The 22386-nt window shown below is 32.0% G+C and overlaps 2 protein-coding genes across 2 annotated transcripts; one reads left to right on the top strand and one right to left on the bottom strand.

Moving 5' to 3' along the window:
* The first annotated feature begins 941 nt into the window (after window positions 1–941).
* LOC128158136 (uncharacterized) lies at window positions 942–7071 on the top strand. The gene is made up of 7 exons (XM_052820886.1): window positions 942–1053; window positions 2645–2763; window positions 2927–3182; window positions 3445–3603; window positions 4655–4821; window positions 5325–5469; window positions 6357–7071. The coding sequence occupies exons 3-7, from the start codon at window positions 3026–3028 to the stop codon at window positions 6503–6505; spliced, it is 777 nt and encodes a 258-aa protein (XP_052676846.1). The 5' UTR covers window positions 942–1053; window positions 2645–2763; window positions 2927–3025; the 3' UTR covers window positions 6506–7071.
* A 138-nt stretch (window positions 7072–7209) lies between these two features.
* LOC128158131 (arrestin domain-containing protein 17-like) lies at window positions 7210–19911 on the bottom strand. The gene is made up of 8 exons (XM_052820881.1): window positions 19847–19911; window positions 18887–19023; window positions 12750–12872; window positions 11412–11638; window positions 10620–10799; window positions 9554–9742; window positions 8829–9027; window positions 7210–8159 (listed from the first exon to the last, which is right to left on the bottom strand). The coding sequence occupies exons 2-8, from the start codon at window positions 19002–19004 to the stop codon at window positions 8104–8106; spliced, it is 1092 nt and encodes a 363-aa protein (XP_052676841.1). The 5' UTR covers window positions 19005–19023; window positions 19847–19911; the 3' UTR covers window positions 7210–8103.
* Between the last annotated feature and the right edge of the window lie 2475 nt (window positions 19912–22386).

Below are 22386 nucleotides of genomic sequence, written 5' to 3'. Positions count from 1 at the left end.
TATCGTTAACAATGACACAGGAAAGAAGTAATAGCAAATTTTCATACCTTTTAGCGAATGATTGAAAAAACTAACATCTCTCCCATTATTCTAATGTTCAGTTCTCAATAAATCACACCAAAATACTTTATTAGAGTCCTAAGATTACTTATATTACTGTTCACAATGCTCTCCGATCAAATTTAAACGACATTCAACTTTCGGTCATAACGTCATCAATGTGTAAATCTACGTAATACAATCTAATTTGTGAAAAATATGTCTTTAGTATTTTTTTTTTACTTTTTGTTGGGGGGGGGGGGGGGAGGGGGGTCTGCGTTTTGTTGCTTAAATATTTGAATATGTACATAATTATAAGATTTGTGATTTAACGAAATTACATGTAACTCAGATATTCCATATGCTTCCTTAACACCCGGCGTTTTTAAATAGGGTATCTATAATCGGTTATGGCACAGGTGGTGTCCTGTAGATACTCATTAATACCAATAATCAGTGATGACACAGCTATTATTCTTTACTCACCGACAACTAAAATCAGCGATGGCTAAGTGCTTTTCTGAAATATTTTAAACATACTAATAGTTTAAGTGTCTCAAATTAAAATAAGTTTTTCTTAATTTTTATTGAATGATATTTTTGGATATATCATTTTCCCCCAAAATTTATATTTTTTTCAGATTTTAACCTTTTATACTTCTGTTCATCCTGTCATAGGTCACCTGAGTTTACTGAGTCTATGAAAACATATACACATAAAACCTATCTTGAAAGTATCATTATATAGGACAATTTTTTTTCTATCGGTCTTGCACTTTTTCAATATCAGGTCATACACTTTATTATGATCCTTGAAGGGACTTAAACACGATTTGACTTTAAATTTTCAAATTTTATTTCTAAATTTTTAACCGGGTATTCCAACGGAAAAATCCGGTTATTAAAATGGTGAAAATGGCGGGCGGGTGGGCGGCTGCCAAAAGGGTACCCTCATTGTACGGATAACTCCTCCTACAGTTTTCAAAATAGGAAGTTGTTCTTTTGCAGATTATTGTACATATATCAGAGGTGTGCATATTGCTAGGATTTTGATTTCTGATAATTTATGAAAAAATACCAGCTTTTAAACTTCGTCATTTTTTGGCAAAATATTGCAAATAGGGTACCCTCATTGTAGATAACTCCTCCTACAGATTTCAAGATAGGAAGTTGTTCTTTTGTAGTTTAATTGTACTTATATTAGAGGTGTGCATAGTGCTAAGAATTTGATTTTCGATAATTTATGAAAAAAATACCAGCTTTTGAACTAAGTCATTTTTGGGCAAAATATTGCATATAGGGTACCCTCATTGTACGGATAACTCCTGCTACAGTTATCAAGATAGGATTATGTTCTTTTGTCGATCAATTGTACATATATCAGAGGTGGGCATATTGCTAGGATTTTGATTTCTGATTATTTATAAAAAGAAATACCAGCTTTTGAACTTAGTAATTTTTTGGCAAAATATTGCATATAGGTTACTCCATTTCACTGGATACGGGTTGACATGGATTATGGATACAGTTCACATAAAAGAAAACCCGGTTTGCTGTCACATTGACAGCATTTCACTTGTTAATGTTTATAATGACAAATATAGAAGTTTATAATGCTTTGTCAAAATTTGGAAGTCAAATATCAAGTTATAAGCAAGATAAAGAGAGTATAATTCTTTGTTTTGTAAACAAGGCTCGAATATTGTCATTTTGTACCTATGTGTTGTATTTGTGTAAGTTTAATTAAAATGTAACTTTCTGCCGTTGATAATAGTATTTATAAAGATATTTAGTTACTTTAAATTGTTTTTACATGTCATCTTTTCTAAAAAATGGCAATTTTCTATTACATTTTAGTTAACAACTATAACTCGAGCTTTGTTTACATAACAATTAATTCTTAACTCTGTATCTCGCTTGTAGCTTGACTTTAACGTTCGATATTTTGGTCAATCATTTCAAATGCACCAGTAAACCATTTTATACCTAAAAAAAAAAAAAAAATTTTGATCTCAAATCGTGTCTAAGTTCCTTTAATTCGTTTCCTAAAATTTTAGGTTTCATAGTCCTTTTTGAAAAACTTCAGACAGGGAGGTGGTAATCATTACAATATTATGATATCTTTATTCCAGAATGAAACTTAATTAATCCTCGACAAGTTAAAGTGTGGGCTATTGTACTCAGGTGATCGTTAAGGCCTATTGACCTCTTGTTATCATAATAAAGTCCTTTACTTCCGATTTGAAAACCTATTCATAATTATAGTGGGCCCCTTTTAATGTTATCTGAATATTTGAACAAGATATATTATATCACGTAATAATTATCTATCTCGCTTCAGTTGATTATATTAATTCTATATTTAATTGAATTCAGAAAATAAGTTTGTATATGTGTTAATGTAGATACAGTATCTTTAATTTTTGCTTCTTCGTAATGTCATCAAATTGCAGCGATTATGTCAACTATAAACATTAGAATTACTTTTTTTGTAATTCTTATATGTTAACATAAGTTGCGTTATAAAACATTATAAAGTTTAAATAAAATGATGTTGGAACACTTATATCTTTTCATTTATTAAACTTCTTTTTTGTTCATCTAGAAATTGCTACATGTACCAGAGGCAAATCACATGTTAAAATCCAATGTACAACGACTGGTGTTACAACATGCATCATCAGAACAGAAGCTAATAAGAATTTCAAAATAGATAATATTTTAGTATGTATTTATTTCCACTTTTAAGATCATTATCTGCTTTAAACTATTTTTATTTACAATTTACAATGATTTATTTTATGTATAAACTACTTGTATTTATTGTTTCTTATAAACCACTCTTTAAATACATCTCAAGAAATGCCATTTTATTGTTTCAATTTAGACGGGTCCACGTGGGGGATTAATACTGGTGTTTTATTACAAATGTAATGACATTTCGGTCATCGACGTCAAGAACAGACACCTGCGTTACGTCATCAACATGGCGTCAGAGCTTAAGTTCCTGACTGATTCTCTCTTTAGCGTGGAAATATCGCCGGATGACAGCTACCTACTGTTGACAGAGAGAAAAACACCGAAAGGATACAAGCCCAAATCAAAATTAGACTATATACCTGTCATCTATGATGTAGAAAGTAGTAAGAACATTCGTTTAAATGTCTTATATCGTCTTTTTCCTAAATTCTGAAACTCAAATTGATCCCAACCCGAATTGAAAGATCAATCAATACATTAATTACTTAAAAGTCGTGATAGAAGAATGTAGACCTTACTATTTTCATCCTTACTGCAAGCTATTATTTGTTTTTAACACTCAATTTAAAGCCTTACGTCTTATGAAATTATGGGCAATATGTGTAGTGATATGATATGTAATGATAATTTGTCTTCTCTTTAAAGGGACGGCAATTGATTTATTTGATCGGTATCAGGATGTGGAGAATTTTATTTTACGAGGAAAGAGCAAGATATCTGTAGATGAAGTCGCCATTCTCAATAAAAATCAAATTGTGACGTCACACGAAGACGGCGTCGTACGGGTCTGGGACTCAAAAACAGGTTAAAAAACATAAAACAAAACAATAATAGCAACAACAAAAACACCCCAAAACACCTTCGTACTAGTTGACCAAGATTGAGTTTAGCTCTTTTTCTTTCTCTCTATTTCATATCATCATCATTATCATCGTCGTGGGCTTCGTCGTTATTTTCCTTCACTGTTTCTCTAAAAACGATTTTTACGAATATTAAAAACTAAATATAATCAGAAGAATTCAAAATATTTAAAAAAGAATATTTTATAGCATCTTAATCACTATTTTTTCTTAACAGTTTTCCAAATCATACAACAATCAAAAGTAGATAAGAGTTCTGCACACATTTCCGGATACAATTAAAAGGAAGTGGCATTTTAACACACAAAGTTAAAACGTATGTTTATGATCATTTAGCACCTTAATGTTGCTTACAATCAGCTTTTTGGAGTCGCCATTAGGGACTAATTAAATTTAAAAAAAGTTATTTGATGTCACACATTTATATATTTCATACTTCTTTTTTTCTGTTTAAGGCTATCCAAAATAAGACAACTTTCATTGTAACTTTGACACATGTACGGCATTTTTAAATCACTCGAAGCTCCTGTACTGAAGTATTCCATGTTATTATTGTTGAACATGGCATTATATATATATATATATATATATATATATATATATATATATATATATATATATATATATATATAGCTGGACATATTGTATTTATTTGGTTTTATTTCAACAAGGGATTAAGCATAGGCTAGTTTTACTTTAAAAGAAATTTGATGACGAATACATAATTAAAAGCAATTTGTTTTGTATACTTAAATACTCGAAATGCATATAGAGATTTAGTACGAAGTTACTTTTTATGGCGAAATTTTATATCATCCGAATAAACTTTAGATACACAATCCATGCATTTACATGTACTTACTTACATGTTCATTAAAATAATTATAATATATCTAAACATTTCTTTGATGATCTTGAAAAAGAAATAGGTTGCATAAGGCAAAATGTTCAATTCACGAGTAAAAAATTATTTCTACGTATATATAACATTGTAGGTAAAAAATTGCACACACTGCAGGGACATTCGTCTTCCATGGAATTATATTCAGCACTAGGAAATTCCTACTTTTTATCTAAAACACTAATGGACACGGAAGAGACGTTCCGAGTGTGGGATACAACATCATTTAGATGTGTGACCTCTTTCAGGCACGATAATTACGTTAGTATGATACATTATTTGCATCTAACATTACCGTTTATCTATGACTTGATACCAATTACAAACGTTTAGTTTCCATGATTCATTAAATTGTGTTGGGGCAAAATTTCGTGGATTGCTTAAACTTTATAAATTCGTGGCGACATAATATCGTGTATTCTCTTATGGATACAATTGAAAATATTACTTTATTATCGTAATTTATTATTTTGCGGAAGACGTTAATTCGCAGATGAGCGGTACCCTCTAAAACCACCACGAAATTTAATGACTTCACTGTAAGTTGTTGAAAGGATACGAATTATAGACATAGCATTTTAAAGGTAAATTGAATACAATTGTGTTAACGAAAAAGGTTATTTTTGCTTATTCATTGATATTTGAACTGTAAATCAGTACAAAAGTACACAGGAGAGAGAGAGAGAGAGAGAGAGAGAGAGAGAGAGAGAGAGAGAGAGTCATTAGTTGTGTAACTATCTATCGGATTTATCTCCTTTATTAAGCAATCAAAAGTGGTCAACCTAGATGGTAACCGGGGCTTTGTATCATGCGAGGCAAATCCAGCACGTGTTATCCATTGGACCCTGGAGAATGGCTCTGTTGAACCACCCAAATACAAGGATCCCTCAGAATTGTTTACAGGACGAGGTAGGTTATCAGATAAAAAACACAGTTCTCATATTATTTTTTTATTGATATTGAAAGCATCACTGCTGGTGAATGATTGTTAGTATGTTGATCAGAGTTTTTTACGTGAAAAATTGTCCGACCCTTCAATATGGACAAATGGACATATTATCTATTTATGGTTAAGAAAATGATTTACTTGTAAAACATTCGATTAAAAGTTTAAATAATACATGCTTTATGTCATGCTTTAATGATCAACAAATCTTAAACTCTACTTTGGCATAACTATATGCCATTAAAACCATCATCTCATCAAAATACCAAATATTATTTCACATTCACAAATAGTATAACACTCTATGAACAAAGAAACCATATTTTTTTAAAGAAATATTTTCAAAACATTATTGAAATCACGTTCAACATTTTACATGTATAGTTAAAGTGGTCAAAATTTGTTGGATTGCAAAATCAGCTCATAAAATCTTAACAAAATATAACTTGCGAGGGGTAATAAGATATTCATATCTAAAAAAAAAAAAAAGATGTCAGTCCTTAGATTTCATTACTACCCTCTAGTAAAAAGTAGACATCACTGTTTGCTTTTGAAATGATAATGATTTTAACATGATCACAACATGACGTCATTGAGATTGATGTAGTTTCGGCGCAAGACATATTGAAGTTTGTGAAATTGTGTGTTAAAAACAGCATTTGGATAATAATTTCATGTAATATATCCTAGAAAAATAGAATCCTTCACTAAAAGAAAAAAAACTATGCGGAAAGACGATTTTCGTTGTTTTATATTAAATCATCTTACGTTCTGTGACGTAGCAGTTACACCATGTGCTTTTTTACGTCAAATCTAAAAAGGAAATTTTAATTTTCTATTTTTCACACAGTTCTGAACCTTTCGACATATTTGATTGACGAAACAGATTTTTCTCATGATGATGATCAGGATGACGATGAAGAAGAAAAATCGGATGATGATGATGATGATGATGATGATGATGATGATGATGATCAGGATGAAAATAATGAATTGTAATGCACAGAATGTATTTTAAATTGCTCATATTATACCGATAATAAAACAAGGATGAGAGAATGAAAATAATGAAGTTGTCTATGACTTTAGAATTTGCTGATGAGGATAAAAATAAAATATTAATGGTGATGATGATGACGATGATGATGATGATTTTTATGATAATGGTTACAAGTACAGTAGACAAAATTGCTCATCTAAATAAAATGTAATTTATCATCTCACTAATATACCAAACAATTCAAAATATGTACAACTGGATAAAACTGACAAGAAAATGGGTTTTTGTCAGGAGGTATACATGTATTAAGGATTTTAGAAAAATAAATGCATCCCCCCTAACATCATCTTAACTTGTTTATCTACCATAATAAATACGGGAAGATATATAGGGTCCATGCCAATAAAGACGCAATGTAAAAATTAACATCTTATACATTGTGACGTCATCATTGATAAATGATTTTATAATATTTGTTACATACAGATTCGGTATTTTTTTAAACATTGTGATAAAAGCCCTGTAAAACTATCGAGAAGGTGATGTCCTAAATTGATGACGTTGATGTTCACAAACGAGAAATATTGGTAACATCCATATAAACTTTTTTAATATAAACAATGCAATGTCGACGATGTAAACACAATGTAATGGTAATGACAATGATGTTAATTCGATGCATCAATTTTATAAATAAAAAGTGTACTGGACATGCATGAGAAAATTATGGTAATTTTCCCGAGTCTTTTTATTAAAAGAAATACCTATAAACAAACGCCAAGCACTATCAATGTAATTAATTTACTAAACAGTAGTATACATAATAGTATCAAGATTCAATTCGTTATAAAATAAACATATTTTTATATCTAAAATAACAAGGTAACACGGTTATTGAAATAAATAATTCGTGTTAATTCCAAAACATGTCAGTACAGAAGTTTCCAACTTGAAAATATGAGTTTTTTCTCAAAAAGATACCAGTTGTTGTTAACTTCTTATTTTCAACTTATTTTGATTTTTTATGTCTATAATCAACCATGAACCATTTTATACAATATAAAATTCAAATTCAATTTGTGTTTCAAGTATTTTTCCACATACGAAACAAAACTTCTATTATAATATGTTTTTTAGATATGTACTATTGAACTAAGTTCCTAGATTTCTTGTATCTTTTATTATTAATGAAAACCACGTGCTTCTAAAACTATGGGTATTTGGATTTTTTTAATTGATTGAAAAGTTTAAAAAAAACTAAAAGAAATAGTCTAATTTTTCTAGAACAATGACACAAACAAGATGCATTAATTTTCTTTTTTTTTAAACAAAAGCAAAAATCAATGATAAGTTCAAAGGGATTAAAGCTGATATTAACTTACCCTATTGTTTTTGTCGTCGTACACATAAACTGAGCACTGTTTCGAAAAATTATTAGTTCTGAACGAGATTTGCAGTTAAATATCAACTGGTAAGGTTAAAAGTGTATTGTTTATTTGTTGAACGGCATGCATACATGTATACACGTGTAAATACATTTATACTAGGATATGCGCCATTGACTATGTTCTGCATGCTGAATTCTAATCGAGAGTTGTCACTGAGTCACCTCCCCCTCTTCATTACGTAGAGCCTCAATATAGCTAAGCTGTGCTGTAATCATATAGATATTTGATTTTAGACACAATACAAAGTCAATAATTTCAATGGAAATTTTACAAAAAAATATAAATCACAGTTTTATTTAAAGTAGTTACACATTCCGTATATTAAATTGTCAATGGTATATATGTATTAATGATAATTCACAAGACCGATTGATAGTTCCAAAAAAATAAAAAAATGACGTCGCGTTTTACTATTAAAATTTTTGTCATTAAGCTGACGAATCTTTTGGTTATTTTTTAGATTCATAGAGTCTTAGTTTTATAGTATAATATATATTTTAAACGACAGCAAACGAGGATTTTTTTCTAATTTTAGTAACTGCATCATTTTGAAAGTGTTTAAATGTTAATTTATATATGAAGTACGATTATTTGTATTTAGAACTCGCAATGTTTTACTTACCAATCTTATCAAATCATCAATTTTTTAATTATGTCATAGAGTTATTCAATATAATTATAAGTATACACATAAAATAGTTTATTGAGACAGTCCAATAAGTTTTAAATTCTTTTTTAATGATTTTGATTAAAGACTAACTCACCATAAAATTGTTTCGCAAAGTAGTATTCAGTGATAATGAAATCAAACAACGAGACAGTCAAACTTGTTTTTTTCTAGGGCAAAGTAAAGTATATATAACAAAAAACTTACCCAACTGCGTCAGCAGTAAGTTTGCTCCTGATGTCGAGGTGGATGCAGGCTGTGTGGGCGGAGGATCTTGATATGGGGGAGGAGAGAGGGGTAACTGTTCAACTTGTCGCTGCTGATTAAATCTAATGGGTATTGATCCAATGAGAATGTCGATAGGCACTTTGAGCTGAGTAGCTGGTCCGGCTGGCAGAACCACTAGCTAGAAAAAATTAAAGATTTGCTGAAGAATCTATGGTTATTTTGATATCATTGAGTGCAAACGTGTTAATTCTGCAGGGTTTGATATTTTCTTACTAAGATGTTATTTTTATTTTACGGATTCTCCAAAATCAATCTTTTAATTTTAATTCCTTTAGAGAAACATGGTGACGCACAAACTCATAAGTTAGCAAATATCGACTTTTCTTACAACAGACATCGAGTACTTCAAATACAAAATTCTTGTCTCTTTTTAGTATTTATAGACAGCAATCACAATCACGTGACACTGAAATCAATGTCCAAAACACCTCGGTTTGTTTACATGTGCAATATCAGGATGAGTTTTAATGATTTGAAAACTGATAAATAATGACATATGATGCGTAAATCCCTTCTTATGTTGAAATATCGTATATTACGTCTTATTTTCATAGTTATTATAAAAAAGTAAAACATCTTTTTTGAGTCACCGTGTCACTTTAAACAACAATTTACAATCCCAACGAATCACACAGATCCATCACCTGAAGACTGTAATGAATGTTCATAATTTGACACCCTGGAAAGTGCGACGGCGGCAAATCAGACGGAATCAACAACTGGCCTCCCGACCATATCTCTGTTTCACCTGGGGTAATGTTACCTGGATAGAGTACCTGGGCCGCCAAAGTAGGAAGTATTTTAGTTACTCTCTTGACGTGATAACTTATATTCTGTGAAAAAAATAAAATACAATTTGTGATATAAACAGTATTTTATTAATCTGTGAATGATGACATTATTAAACAATAACAAAACAAAAAACAAACAAACGAACAAAAACATATTTACCACCATAAGTCTTTATCACCATTAGTACATTAACCATTTTAAGTCATTATCATCATTGGTACATTTACCATTATAAGTTGTCATCATCATGCATTAGTAAACTTTCAATCATCAATCTTTATAGTCATTGGCACAGTACACTAACAATCATTATTCTTTATCTTCATTCATCATTTTTACTACACTTATTATGATAAGTCTTTTTCATAATTGGTACACCTACCATCATAAGTCTTTATCGTTATTGGTACACTTAACAGTATAAGTCTTTGTCGTTATTGATACACTTTCCATTATAAGCCCTTGTCGTCATTGGCACACTTACTATCAAAAGTCTTTATCGTCATAGGTATACTGACCATTATAAGTCTTTTATTATCGTTGGCACACTTACCATTATAATTCTTTACCATTCTTGGTACACTTACCATCATAAGTCATTGTCATCATAGGTACATTTACCATTATAAGTTTTTATCGTCATTGGTACACTTTCCATTTTGAGTCTTTATTGCCATTTGTACACTTTCCATTATCAGTCTTTATTATCATTGGTACACTTTTCATTATGAATCTTTATTATTGTTGGTACACTTACCATTGTGAGTCTTTATTATCATTGGTACACTTACCATTATAAGTCTTTATCGTCATTAATACACTTATCATCATACATTGTAAGTCTTTATAATCATTGGTACAACACCTACATGTACCATTGTAAGTTTGAACTACATATGTAATGGTCGATACACTTACCATTATAAGATTCATTTGAACTGTACATGCTCTCTTTGACATATTCTGAATTTCTGCCTGAAATGGTATGGATTCTCCAAGGACGAAGCCAATTCTATCTGATTGAAGCATGGCTGTTATTGGCCCAGACTTGCAACAGAAACAGCAGAGGAACTTTTCTTGTCTATTGGAAATTGGTGTCTGATAAAATACGGGTCAAACGTAGTTTTTAAACAAAACTGAAAAAACAGCTTTATTTCCTGACAAAAAAATTCGATTTTTTAGAATCTTCGGAAAACAACGAATTCAAAAACTGAAGGTTTGAAGGTGGTAATAGAAATTACTCCTCTAGAATACATATTATTTCTAGTTTCAGAAAAACCGATATACTTTTAGATGCTTTTAAATGAATCAAATTAAAGATAAATGGCCAAAAATTGATTGAAAATTAAAAAAAAACCGCTTAATGCCAACACAAGGTAATATATATGCTTCAGTCGATAAAAGTAATTTACATTTAACTCAAACAAGATGTCAAGATAAACAATCCTTGGAATAACAGCACCCCGCATATTTTTAAAAAATCAGAGCATGCCAACACTAAGTAAAAATCATAATAAAGATAATTATGTAATTCATAATTATAAAAATTAGATTAACTAAATATAAAGTAAATAAGTTTTACTTCAATGTATCAATTATTAGTGCATGCAAGGCATCTGTTGTTTTGCTAAATCAAACGTCATAATATGCGTAAAAAGATTCTTGCGGGGAAGTTAAACAACAAACCCACCTACCTTAAACCTTACTCACCGTAATATTAGGTAAGAAGCTCAAATCTACCGGGGACATGACGCGAAGTAACACGTGACCGCTGTAATTAAAGCCTCGTTTTTCAATGATCCCTTTTAATGTGTAGCGGATGAACCCGATTCTCCAAGGATCCTCGAACGAAGACGGTAAGCCAGGAGGCAATACAAAGGAAAATGGATAGACGTACTGGCCCTCTGGTAAATTATTCCCTTCACCCATCCCAAGACCTAATGAAAATAAAGAGTGCAAATCATGATTTAACTTGTAATATTTTATTCTATGATAATGTAAATAATGATATTATAATAATACTAATAATTGAATCAATGAAATAACTATATATACTCGTCGTTTTAATCCAACGTTTTTAAAATTTTACGCTTTCTCAAAAAATACCACTTGCCATGGTTTTAATTTCACTGTGCAAAACTTGCCGCTCTTCGTCTCTACATGATTATAATACGTGTGTTTTTGTAAACTAATGATAGTTTTCTGGATGGGTTTAATTTCGCTAATTGATAATAAATCTTAGTCAAATCAAAATCATCCTAATCTACAGTATGCATATAAATAGGAATATTCTTTAAATTATAATAAGCTGTGTACTACTGTGGACAGTGGTTGGACTGGTGATCAGGAAAGACAAGCGTGATATTACCAGAATTAAAACATCGTCTGGACGTCCGATGGCAAAGACCAGGCCAAAAGCAATATGGCGGCGAGAAACATCAGAAAGCAAACTGAATGCGCCAAAGTTGATATGGAGTAGAGTGGAAACAAGAGCAATGGATAGATCGGACTAGTTGAAAGGAATGGGGAGCTGCCTTATTTGGCACCAAGTAATTGGGTAAGTAAGTAGGTAAGTTTAATATACTTTCATGTTAAATACTGAAATCTGATTTGTGTAGACGCAGTTGATAATCCATTAAATTACCCTTAGCGTTAGCAACACACTTAGCAACGGGTAACACAACGGATTGTGCGTAATGTCATTTCTGTATAAAAGCAGTATAAAAGCAGTAATTTTTTTCTAGAATTAAGACATTCAGTATACTAAAATAAATAGTGCCTGTTTGGGAGGGTAACCGTTGAAATCGGCACCCCGAGAAAACTATTCGCGTCGGTTGACAATGGTTTTCTCGGGATGTCAATTTCAACTGTTACCCTCCCAAATAGGCACTATTTATATAATGTGATACTGTGAAATTTGCATATTTTATTACTTTTCTTAAAGTTGTACTTTGCCTATAAGTAGAGAAGGTAAATAAAAAGCAAATAGAACCTGTAAGTATAGCTAAAATAAGATGTGAAATGATGTAGGTAAGACCTGAGAATTACCCCGTCCAAAGAGAGGTATCGTTGCTTCACAGTAGTCCTCTCGCCCGATAAAATCCGTTCTTCTGTTGGAAGACCCAGTTGACCAATGGCAATAGGCACGCCCATCAAATTCCAGTCTTATTTCTAAATGTAAAACCCCAAAGATATCTGTGTCGTAGCAAATAATCTTATTAAAAAAACGATAACCTAAATGCATCTAAAACTATATGATGAATAATACATACCCTTTTCCATATCTGACACAGCCAGTAACAGCCCGAGACTCCAATATCAGCCCGAGGGCCGAAGGCCCGAGGAATTGTATTGGTCGAGGGCTGATACAAGCTGTGATATGGAAAAAAAGATATTTATTATTATTATATTTATTACATACCTAGTTATTAAATAATGAAAAGGCATCAACTTGAACAAATTGATTTTAAATATTATTCGAAAGTAGCCTGTACACGTATTAAACAACACATGAGGTCTCATTGCTTTACCAAACATGTAGCTACAGAACTGGAACTTCCTCGTGTTTTAACATTATTTGCTCCAAAACTCAAATTTTCAACTGCATTTAAAAATGTCAATTGTAAGAAAATATGTTATTTATATTTGTCTTCTGCACAAATGCCGAAACGGAAATTCTGCAACGGGTGTCATACGGATACGTATCAGCCGTATGGCTGATAACCTGTATCAGCCCCAGAGCCGATATAAGTTTTTGGATGTCATATGTATCACATATGCAAAAAAAACTCTGTATTTATTTCTAAGTATGTAACAAGTCATTTTAAATCTTATTGGCTACAACAGAAAACTTATTTGATGATTAAAAATCAAATCATTATTAAACTAACATCAAAGTAATATGTTCAACCAATATAAAACATCATGGTATTAGGTATGATGTAATCCTATTAAGATTGTTAAGTTTTGACGCCATTTTGGTTTTCATGTAGTTTGAATGGCTTTCCATAATACTTTTTAACGCTGAAAAAGTTCCGGTGTAATGAAGAATAATGACCCCCGTAGAATAATGACCGGGGGTCATTTTTCGACGTAGAATAATGACCCCCCCCCCCCCCCTAGCTGAAGAATAATTGGATTTTCCTGAAGAAAAAAGACCCAGGGGTTATTTTTCTTCATGTTCAACATGAAGAAAAATGACCCCCCATAGAAAAATGACCCCCTCCCCCCCCCCCCCCCGTAAACATGAATATAAATTGGTTACCCCGTATTTAAGATATGACTTTGAAATTACTAAATTTTTCACTCTGTTCAACTGATTTTTAAGTTACAAACACCGAAATTTGTAAATAAATCGCTGTATATAGTTTTTGATATTGGTAGCAAGCACACACAAAACACCCTTACATTGCCACAAATTGATTGTTAACAGTGACGTCACTTCTCTCGTCGACATATGGCGGGAAATGACGCACATAAAGAAAAATTCATTCACAATAAGGATATTGTGTGATAATTAACGAACATGAAAGAATAATTGTTGTAATACTATAAGCAATATTCATTGGTGAATGAATTGTCAATCGAAGAATAATACATGTATATATATTTATAGAAAAAGACTAAGGGGGCAGGTAACGTATGAATATGAATACTTCTTATTTACATTTCTTGGGGAAAGTGATTTTTTAAAAAGTCATTTTGCGTTAGTTTTGTTTTCTTCTACGTAATACATGAACATCAATATTCTAAACATTTGTTGTAATGTTGTAGTTGTTATCATGAATAGACTTTATTCTTTTAGAGCAAATTTGTGAAGAGTACCTGATTATTGTAAATCTTAATAGATAATAAACACTGATCGTTTATAATAAGAAAAGATTGTTTCTAAAAGCGTTGATAAGAGGTTGGGGCCCATGTTAGGGGTTTATATCCCGCTTGATTTTGATCACACTATCTTTATTGTATGCAAAATTACCAATGCTCATACAAACTATTGATGCATTTATCATCTTGATATTAACTAAACATACTAAAGTATGCCGAGGATAATGTAAAATATATTTTCTTTACGAGTACTCTCAGTACTTTGACGATTTTCCTTATTGGCCGTTAACCTCTACTGGCGTAATGGCTGCTATCAGTGCCTACTTACTTCAGCTTGGTTATAATGCCTAACAGTGGAGTAAACTTTTCATAAGTTTGGTTTTATCATTAATTCTGGATGATGCACTTGCATACACAGCAGTTTGTATAGTGGAAATCCTCAATGCAAGTAACATTCATGAACAGTATGAAGAATACAGAAGATGCGACGGCGAAGCGCGAAGATGCGAAGACAAAAGTGTTAAGTTGCGAAGGCGAAGAAGTGATACTACTATCGCTTCTTCGCCTTTGCAACTTCGCACTCTCGCCTTCGAATCTTCGCGCTTTCGCCTTTTTAGCTCAGCTAGACGAAGTCAACGGGAGCATATGCTATACCCCCGGCGTCGGCGTCCGGAGCTGGTTAAAGTTTTTGTTGCAGCTTCTGTATCAAACTATTACTTGTCCTCTCATCACCAAACTTACATGGATGATGCATCTGGAACTACTGAATCTGGTTCCTAACTTTCAGATGCAGGAGGAGGTTAAGGTTTTTGGAGCAGGTTAAAGTTTTTGTTGCAGGTGCCCTTTAATAGCAATATCTAAGTTACTGCTGGTCCGTACTTCACCAAACTTGCATGGATAGTGTGTCTTATGATACTAAAGCACCAGACAGGCTTGAATCTGAATCTGAGCTATAGGTTTCGGATGCTGGAGGAAGTTAAGGTTTTTTTTAAGCTGGTTAATGACTTTGTTGCATGTGCCCTCTGATGATTATATCTTAGTTACTACTGGTCCTAACTTCATTAAACTTGTATGAATGATGCGCCTTATGATATTGATGCACCTGACAGGCTTGAATGCTAAATCTGAGCCACAGGTTTCGGATGCTTTAGGAGATTAATGTTTTAAGAGGTTGTTAAAGTTTTTGAAACAGGTGCCCTCTGATGATGATATCTTAGTTATTACTTGTCCTAACTTCACCAGACTTCCATGGATGATGCGTCTTATGATACTGATGCCCTCTGATGATTATATCTTAGTTACTACGGGTCCTAACTTCATTAAACTTGTATGGATGGTGCGTCTTATGATACTGATGCACCTGACAGGCATGGCTGCTGATTTAGAGCCATAGGTTGGAGATGCTGGAGGAGGTAGTAGTTTTAATTGCTGGTGCCCTCTGATGATGATATCTTAGTTATTCCTGGTCCTAACTTCACCAATCTTGCATGGATGGTGCGTCTTATGATACTAATGCGCCTTGCAGGCTTGAATGCTGAATCAGAGCCATAGGTTTATGATTCTTGATGAGGTTTAGTTTTTTGGAACAGGTCACATGTTTTATAGATGATAGCTTGCATAGTTTAATTCAACTATATTATAAATAAAACGCAGAGGTTGCTTCAGATGCAGAGCCTGATCTCCATTATCAAGGGTGCTAAAGAAATCTCCTACCTCGCTCAAACCTGCTTGATAGATAGATGTGGTTGTTGTTAAATGATATAACATGATTTTTTTTGATATAGTATTGTATGATATGAACCACTATTGTTTAATAGGATACAATATAATACCATATGTTATATTGTAAAACGTTATATGATACGTTAAAATATTGAACCATTTTTTTGGATATTTTATGATATGATATTGTATCATTATATTGTTATGCTAATTGTATATTATGATTCAATATTGTATAATATTATATTGTATTATTAATTAATTATTTTATCACATGATACTATAACATATTATATTGCAATATGTAATTTTGCATCCTATGATATAATATTGTATATTCTATGATATTGTATCATACAGTATTGTATAATATGATATTGGTTTCTGTAATATAAAATTATATAACATGAAATTGTATATTTGATATTGTAATATTATAAAATATCGTATCATACGATATTGTATAATATGAACATATGATTATCATACAATTTTTTAACAGATGATATACGATATTGTGTCAAAACAGAATCCATGAATATCCAGGAATATAAAGCATGGTTTTCATATAATATGATAAAGGTGGTCTCATAAAGGTGATGCCTCGTCTCGATGAGCTTTGTAATCTGTGATTACTTATGTTTTATAATTGCGGAGCTCTCCATCGTTTAAAGGGTTCCGAGCACAGGCACTTGTTTCTGAGAAAAAAATTTACCCTATAGTATAATTATAACTGTGTTATCATTATACTATAGGGTAAATTTTTTTTTCTCAGAAACAAGTGCCTGTGGTTCCGAGGCATATTTTGGAAAGGACTATGTGCGGTTTTATGCATTTTTTGCCCCCCAAATCAAAGTTTTAGAAAGAGCTTTAAAAATAAGGTGAAAGATAGTTAAAATCATATTGGAAATAAAGGTGTAAAAGGTTATCACCACAATGACGTCATAATGTAGAAATGACGTCGTGAAGATTGCATTATTTTGATAAATTGATGTTTTGTAGCAAAATATGGGTGTTTTCCGATGGTTTTTCGACTAGGAAACATCGAGCGCAGGCTTGCTCAAGTACCATATTTTAGTATAATGTGTATAACTATCTGAAGAAAAACATATGTTAAAATCGCACTTGAGCAGACCTGCGCTCTATACTTCCAAATGCAAAATATAGAGCAAAAATGAGAATATTTTCATTTGTTTGCAAACTTGCGGGAATTGGGCCATTTAGGTGACGTCATAGATACACAGCGAATGAGCAATGATGACTAAAATCATTATTTAAGTTATTGGCATCCTCTATACAATGATTTTTGAAGATTTTATTTTTATACGATACTTTTTAAAAATTGGTTGAATTCGGGGGCAGATATTGAACCATACCGCATATAGTCCTTTTATTTTTATAAAATTAATAAAATTAAATTATCCAGGGGGATAGGGTCCGTACTCCATCCCCCCTTTTACTGCGTGAAATTATTATTATTAAATTTTCCGGGGGACGGACCCCCTCTACCCCTCTAGATCCATGCATGAGCAAGGAGTGTCGCATAATGAAATTAGAATGTTACTGTGTTTGGTCCACGGTAAACAGACGGCTGGTAAGTGACAGGAGTCTGGAAGTGCATATGTACACATTATGGCGGACATTAAATTCTGTGTAGAGTAGATAATGATTAGGCATAGCCAGCACTGGTAAACATATATGTCACATGTACACATTAAAATATTTATAAACATCCATAGTAACCGCGATGGCCTAGCGCATGCGTACCAATAATATCATGGATTAATTGGAAAACCTTGACGGGTACGGTGCCTGCATTAAATTCCATGTAATCGACCGAGACTTGCTGAATGCAATCAAAAAAAGGCGAAGGCGAAAGTGCGAAGATACGAAGGCCAGAGTGCGAAGTTGGGAAGGAGCGATAGTAGTATCGCTCCTTCGCCTTCGCACCTTCACCTTTGCGCTTCGTCGTCGCATCTTCGCATTTTTGCTCCTTCGCCTTCGCACTATCGCCTTTGCAACTTCGCATCTTTGCCCTGAGGTCGAAGTGGCCCTATCGGACCACCATAGATATATGTAAATGTCATTGTTAAGATGACAAGCATACTCCGATGCAATACGTCTATATCTTGTTATAACGGAAGAATTTTTATTTTCTAAGATATACCCCTTCTTTCACTTTAAGTTTATTTGAATATGAATTATAATTTCTGTTACTTTCTGTAAACTGCAGCAGTAAAAATTACAATAGTGTAAAGACTATTTCACAAATAATAAATAATATACTGAAAAATTTTAATCTACAAGGGGAGTCATTATTCTACAGGGGTCACTTTTCTTCATGTGGAGTGTGCTTATTTTTATGAAAATGACACTTATTCTTCAGGCAAAGGGGTCATTTTTCTACGTAAAATAATGACCGGGGGGTCATTTTTCTGCGTAGAATAATGACCGGGTGGTCATTTTTCTACGTCGAAAAATGACCCCCGGTCATTATTCTACGGGAGTCATTATTCTTCATTACACCGGCTCAAATTCATATATTCATTAGTTTAAACTAAAACAAACTATACAGTTATCGTTGAATATCTCTCTTACTGAATAAAAATAATTATTGCCATCAACTGTCTATTTACCTCTAACGTTTGTTGCTTGAGATAGAGTCACATGAAGCCTACCACGTACGGCTTGCCCAGGAATGTACACACCCTGCTCGTTTTCAAACTCAAAGTGTAGGTTATCCGATTTTCCCATTGATGTGGATTTTCTGAACCTAGAGCAGTCCATATATGTAACATTATTAAATTAGTTACCCCTTCTTTTCTTCTATAATCTTTTTAGACGCCTTATAACAGGACAATTTTACTGCTGTGATTTTTTTTTTCAATTTTGGTTAAAATGGGGTAATTTGACTTTTTACGCATTACATTTTTATATTTATACGAATTTGGTATATCTAAGAATGCGTTTACATACACATTCTGTGTTCAGAAAATATAGTTTTTTGTTAGCAAGTCCTTAAATTACTATGATTTGTTTATTCATTTACTTGTATTTCATATACACTTAACTTATTCCTATTAATCTAGATATCATCTCGTTGTATACACCATGGTCTGATCGGAAATACGAAGAGAGACAACTCCATTTCAAAAATCTCTGCCTCAATTTTGAAAAAAAAAAATTAATTCTGTAAAAAATTATGTGTTTAAATTTTACGGATTAATAAAACTCGTAAGGATTATTAAAAATGAGCAACACGTAAAAATATCCGTTATACAGTAATGTGGTATGTGGCATACTAGTATAAAGCGATGACTTAAATTTTATAAAATGAAATTTAAATGGAAATATTGCTAAGAATTTTATCGTTTCTATACATTGACGCATTTTTTTTTGGGAGGGGGTGTAATTACTAGGGTTTGTTTTTTAAAATTGTCTCAAAATAAAGAAAAAAATCTGGTTTACTGGAAAAGGAAAAAAAGATCAAATCATAAGATCTAAAACCTTTATGGTACACATGTTAAGAGAAAACAAACAATATCTAGAATTTTCAAAAGAAGTTTTAAAAAGTTCGTTTTTGTTTCATCACCTACCTATGTTTCCGCCCATAAACACTGTAAATTTTGTCACGAAGGTACTTGAATTTATAACATAAGGATTTCAAAATTTAGTTTATTTGTATTCACTGATAAACTAATCTACACACTACATGTACCTACACCGTGTCTTTATCTTAAATGCCTATCAATAAAATTTTATCGATTTTCTAAAAACATGAAAATTTTATAAACTACCGACTATAATCTTACGGTTATAAACATTAAAATTTACTTCCTTAACTTGATGATGAAGATACACTGATAAGGTTACTATGATGGTCCTCAACTCATACCATGCAATGGCTGTGTTGCCAGAAACAATTTATGCCGAAAGGCTACAACACAATTCTCGTATTGATTATAAAGTGTTTTACTAATTAAGTACTCTACCTGTACTGTATTTATTTTTGGGTTTTGCGTAATACCGGTGAAAAATGTTTGCACAAATTTGATTTTTTTTTATTTGTTTGAAGGCATGAAAGCATATTATATACTATACAGTTACCTACAGCACTGGCCTTATTAATATCTAAATATTTTTTCTCCTAAATCTGGGAATGACATATTATAATCATTTCGCACTATAAAATATATTTTAAAATTAATTATATATATATTATATTTTTAAATTTCAATTACTCCCTTCTATGTCCGATAAACAAAATATTTTTGAGTTTAAATATTAATCAAAGAAAAAGTTCTAATCATATCAAGAAAGGCGTTTTGACACAGAGATCGCGAAATATATTCAGTAACATTTTTTTGCAACATTTTGCACAGATCGGATAAATTGATATAAAAAAAGCAATAATGATTCTATTTTTATTGTTGTTTGTTTGAATTTCAACATTGATTAAAATTGAATTTTAATTATGATACGATAATTATAAAGTTATATTTTAGTTAAGTCAATACATGTACATGTATTACTTAAAGAAATACAACTTAACATATTCCAAAAGTTTGAATCAAGTAAAGTCAAACGACACAATACATGTTTAACATGTTTGCAAAAATAAATCAGTACTGATATTTAAGTGCCTTAATTTAACATTGCGTTACAAATATCTGAATGCCAACTTAAAGATAAACGTCAAGCTAGGCTGCAAGAATATGTCTTTGCTTGATATTAACAAAAAAAGCCGCTACATGTGTTACCATGCTTTTCTTCAGGTTGTGTAATGAAGTTGTATTGAAGTAAAGTTTAGATATGTGCGCATCTTTAGATTGCATGACTCAACAATTTTCTGTATTGTAGCTTTTAAAGCTTTTTGGAGACTAATAATTCTGCATCTAGTTTCTTTTTAAACTTTATTACACGTGGTTGGTTTTTACTGTGATTCTGTAACATTCACGTGTTGTAGGTTTGTTTTCCATACCCACTTCCTCGTTCGGGGGATCTGTTTGTTCCTCTTTGTATACGTGGATAGTTTGTTTTGTTGACTCACTACCCCTTCATTCTGTGTGACACATGTTCGATCTGTTCCCGGGTAATTGGCGGTTATCGAAATCATTGCATTATACTTTGCACATTCAGAGAGTCATGGGTCAAACATTTCGCTGTCGCCTTCGAACTTGTATGTATTTACCTTATGATACCGTAAGTGGACCTCAGCATATATAAGATACATGTGTTGATCCTTCTCGACGTGTGGACAGATAAAACATCCCTTTGCTGACTCATTTACAGGTAACACATGTGGCTGTAGTAACATAACCTTTACAACCACTTACATCTTTGATAATAAACTATTAAGTCTTACAAATGCTGTATACTCATTACATTCAATTGTCGTGGACAATTTCATCGAGCTCAATTTCACTGAGCTCTTCTAACTAATAATAATTAGTTATAGGCAGCAACCAGTTTCGGTATTGAGGATTTATTCAAAAGAAATATATTCTATCATTACTATTTCACCCCCCCCCCACTTTTATTATCTGAATATCCAAGAAACTTGTAAAAACAGTCGGCACTGTCCAACCTAGACATAACTTACGAGGGTTTTGTTTCATTTCACAATATGTTTCAGGAAAATAGATACAAATTAATCTAACACCAAAACTGGTCGCTATATTTTTTAACAAAGACTACAAAACCATTCAAAGGCTTATCCTAACATTCTAGAACCGGAAGTGTAGACGACATTCTTTAAGATAAAGATGTCCTATAACGGCTATGTAAGATCGCTTCACCTGTGTACATCTCTGCTAAATAATAGTTCATAGCTAAACAATTCATATTTTAAAATTCTTGGAAGATCTAATTGTGAATTTGATGACCATCCAGCCTCCCTAAAAATGTGAACATTGACAAGCATGCCTATAAAACACCCGCATGCAAAATGAAAATGTCCAGTAGTGGTTTAGTGTTAGAGCATATGTAGTTAAATTAGAAAGAAATTGACATATAATGTTGATTGTTCTGACCTTAATGGTGACGATCTTCTAGCACTTTTTGGTTGAAAAAACATCTGACATTGACAACCTTGTGAAATGTGTTGACTCTTTACAGATTACAACACTGAGATCTT

This window comes from Crassostrea angulata, chromosome 8, assembly GCF_025612915.1.
Source record: "Crassostrea angulata isolate pt1a10 chromosome 8, ASM2561291v2, whole genome shotgun sequence".
NCBI classification, from domain to species: Eukaryota; Metazoa; Mollusca; class Bivalvia; order Ostreida; family Ostreidae; genus Magallana; species Magallana angulata.
The sequence above is the reverse complement of the archived record's forward strand: the minus strand, read 5'-3'. Positions and strand labels throughout refer to the sequence as shown.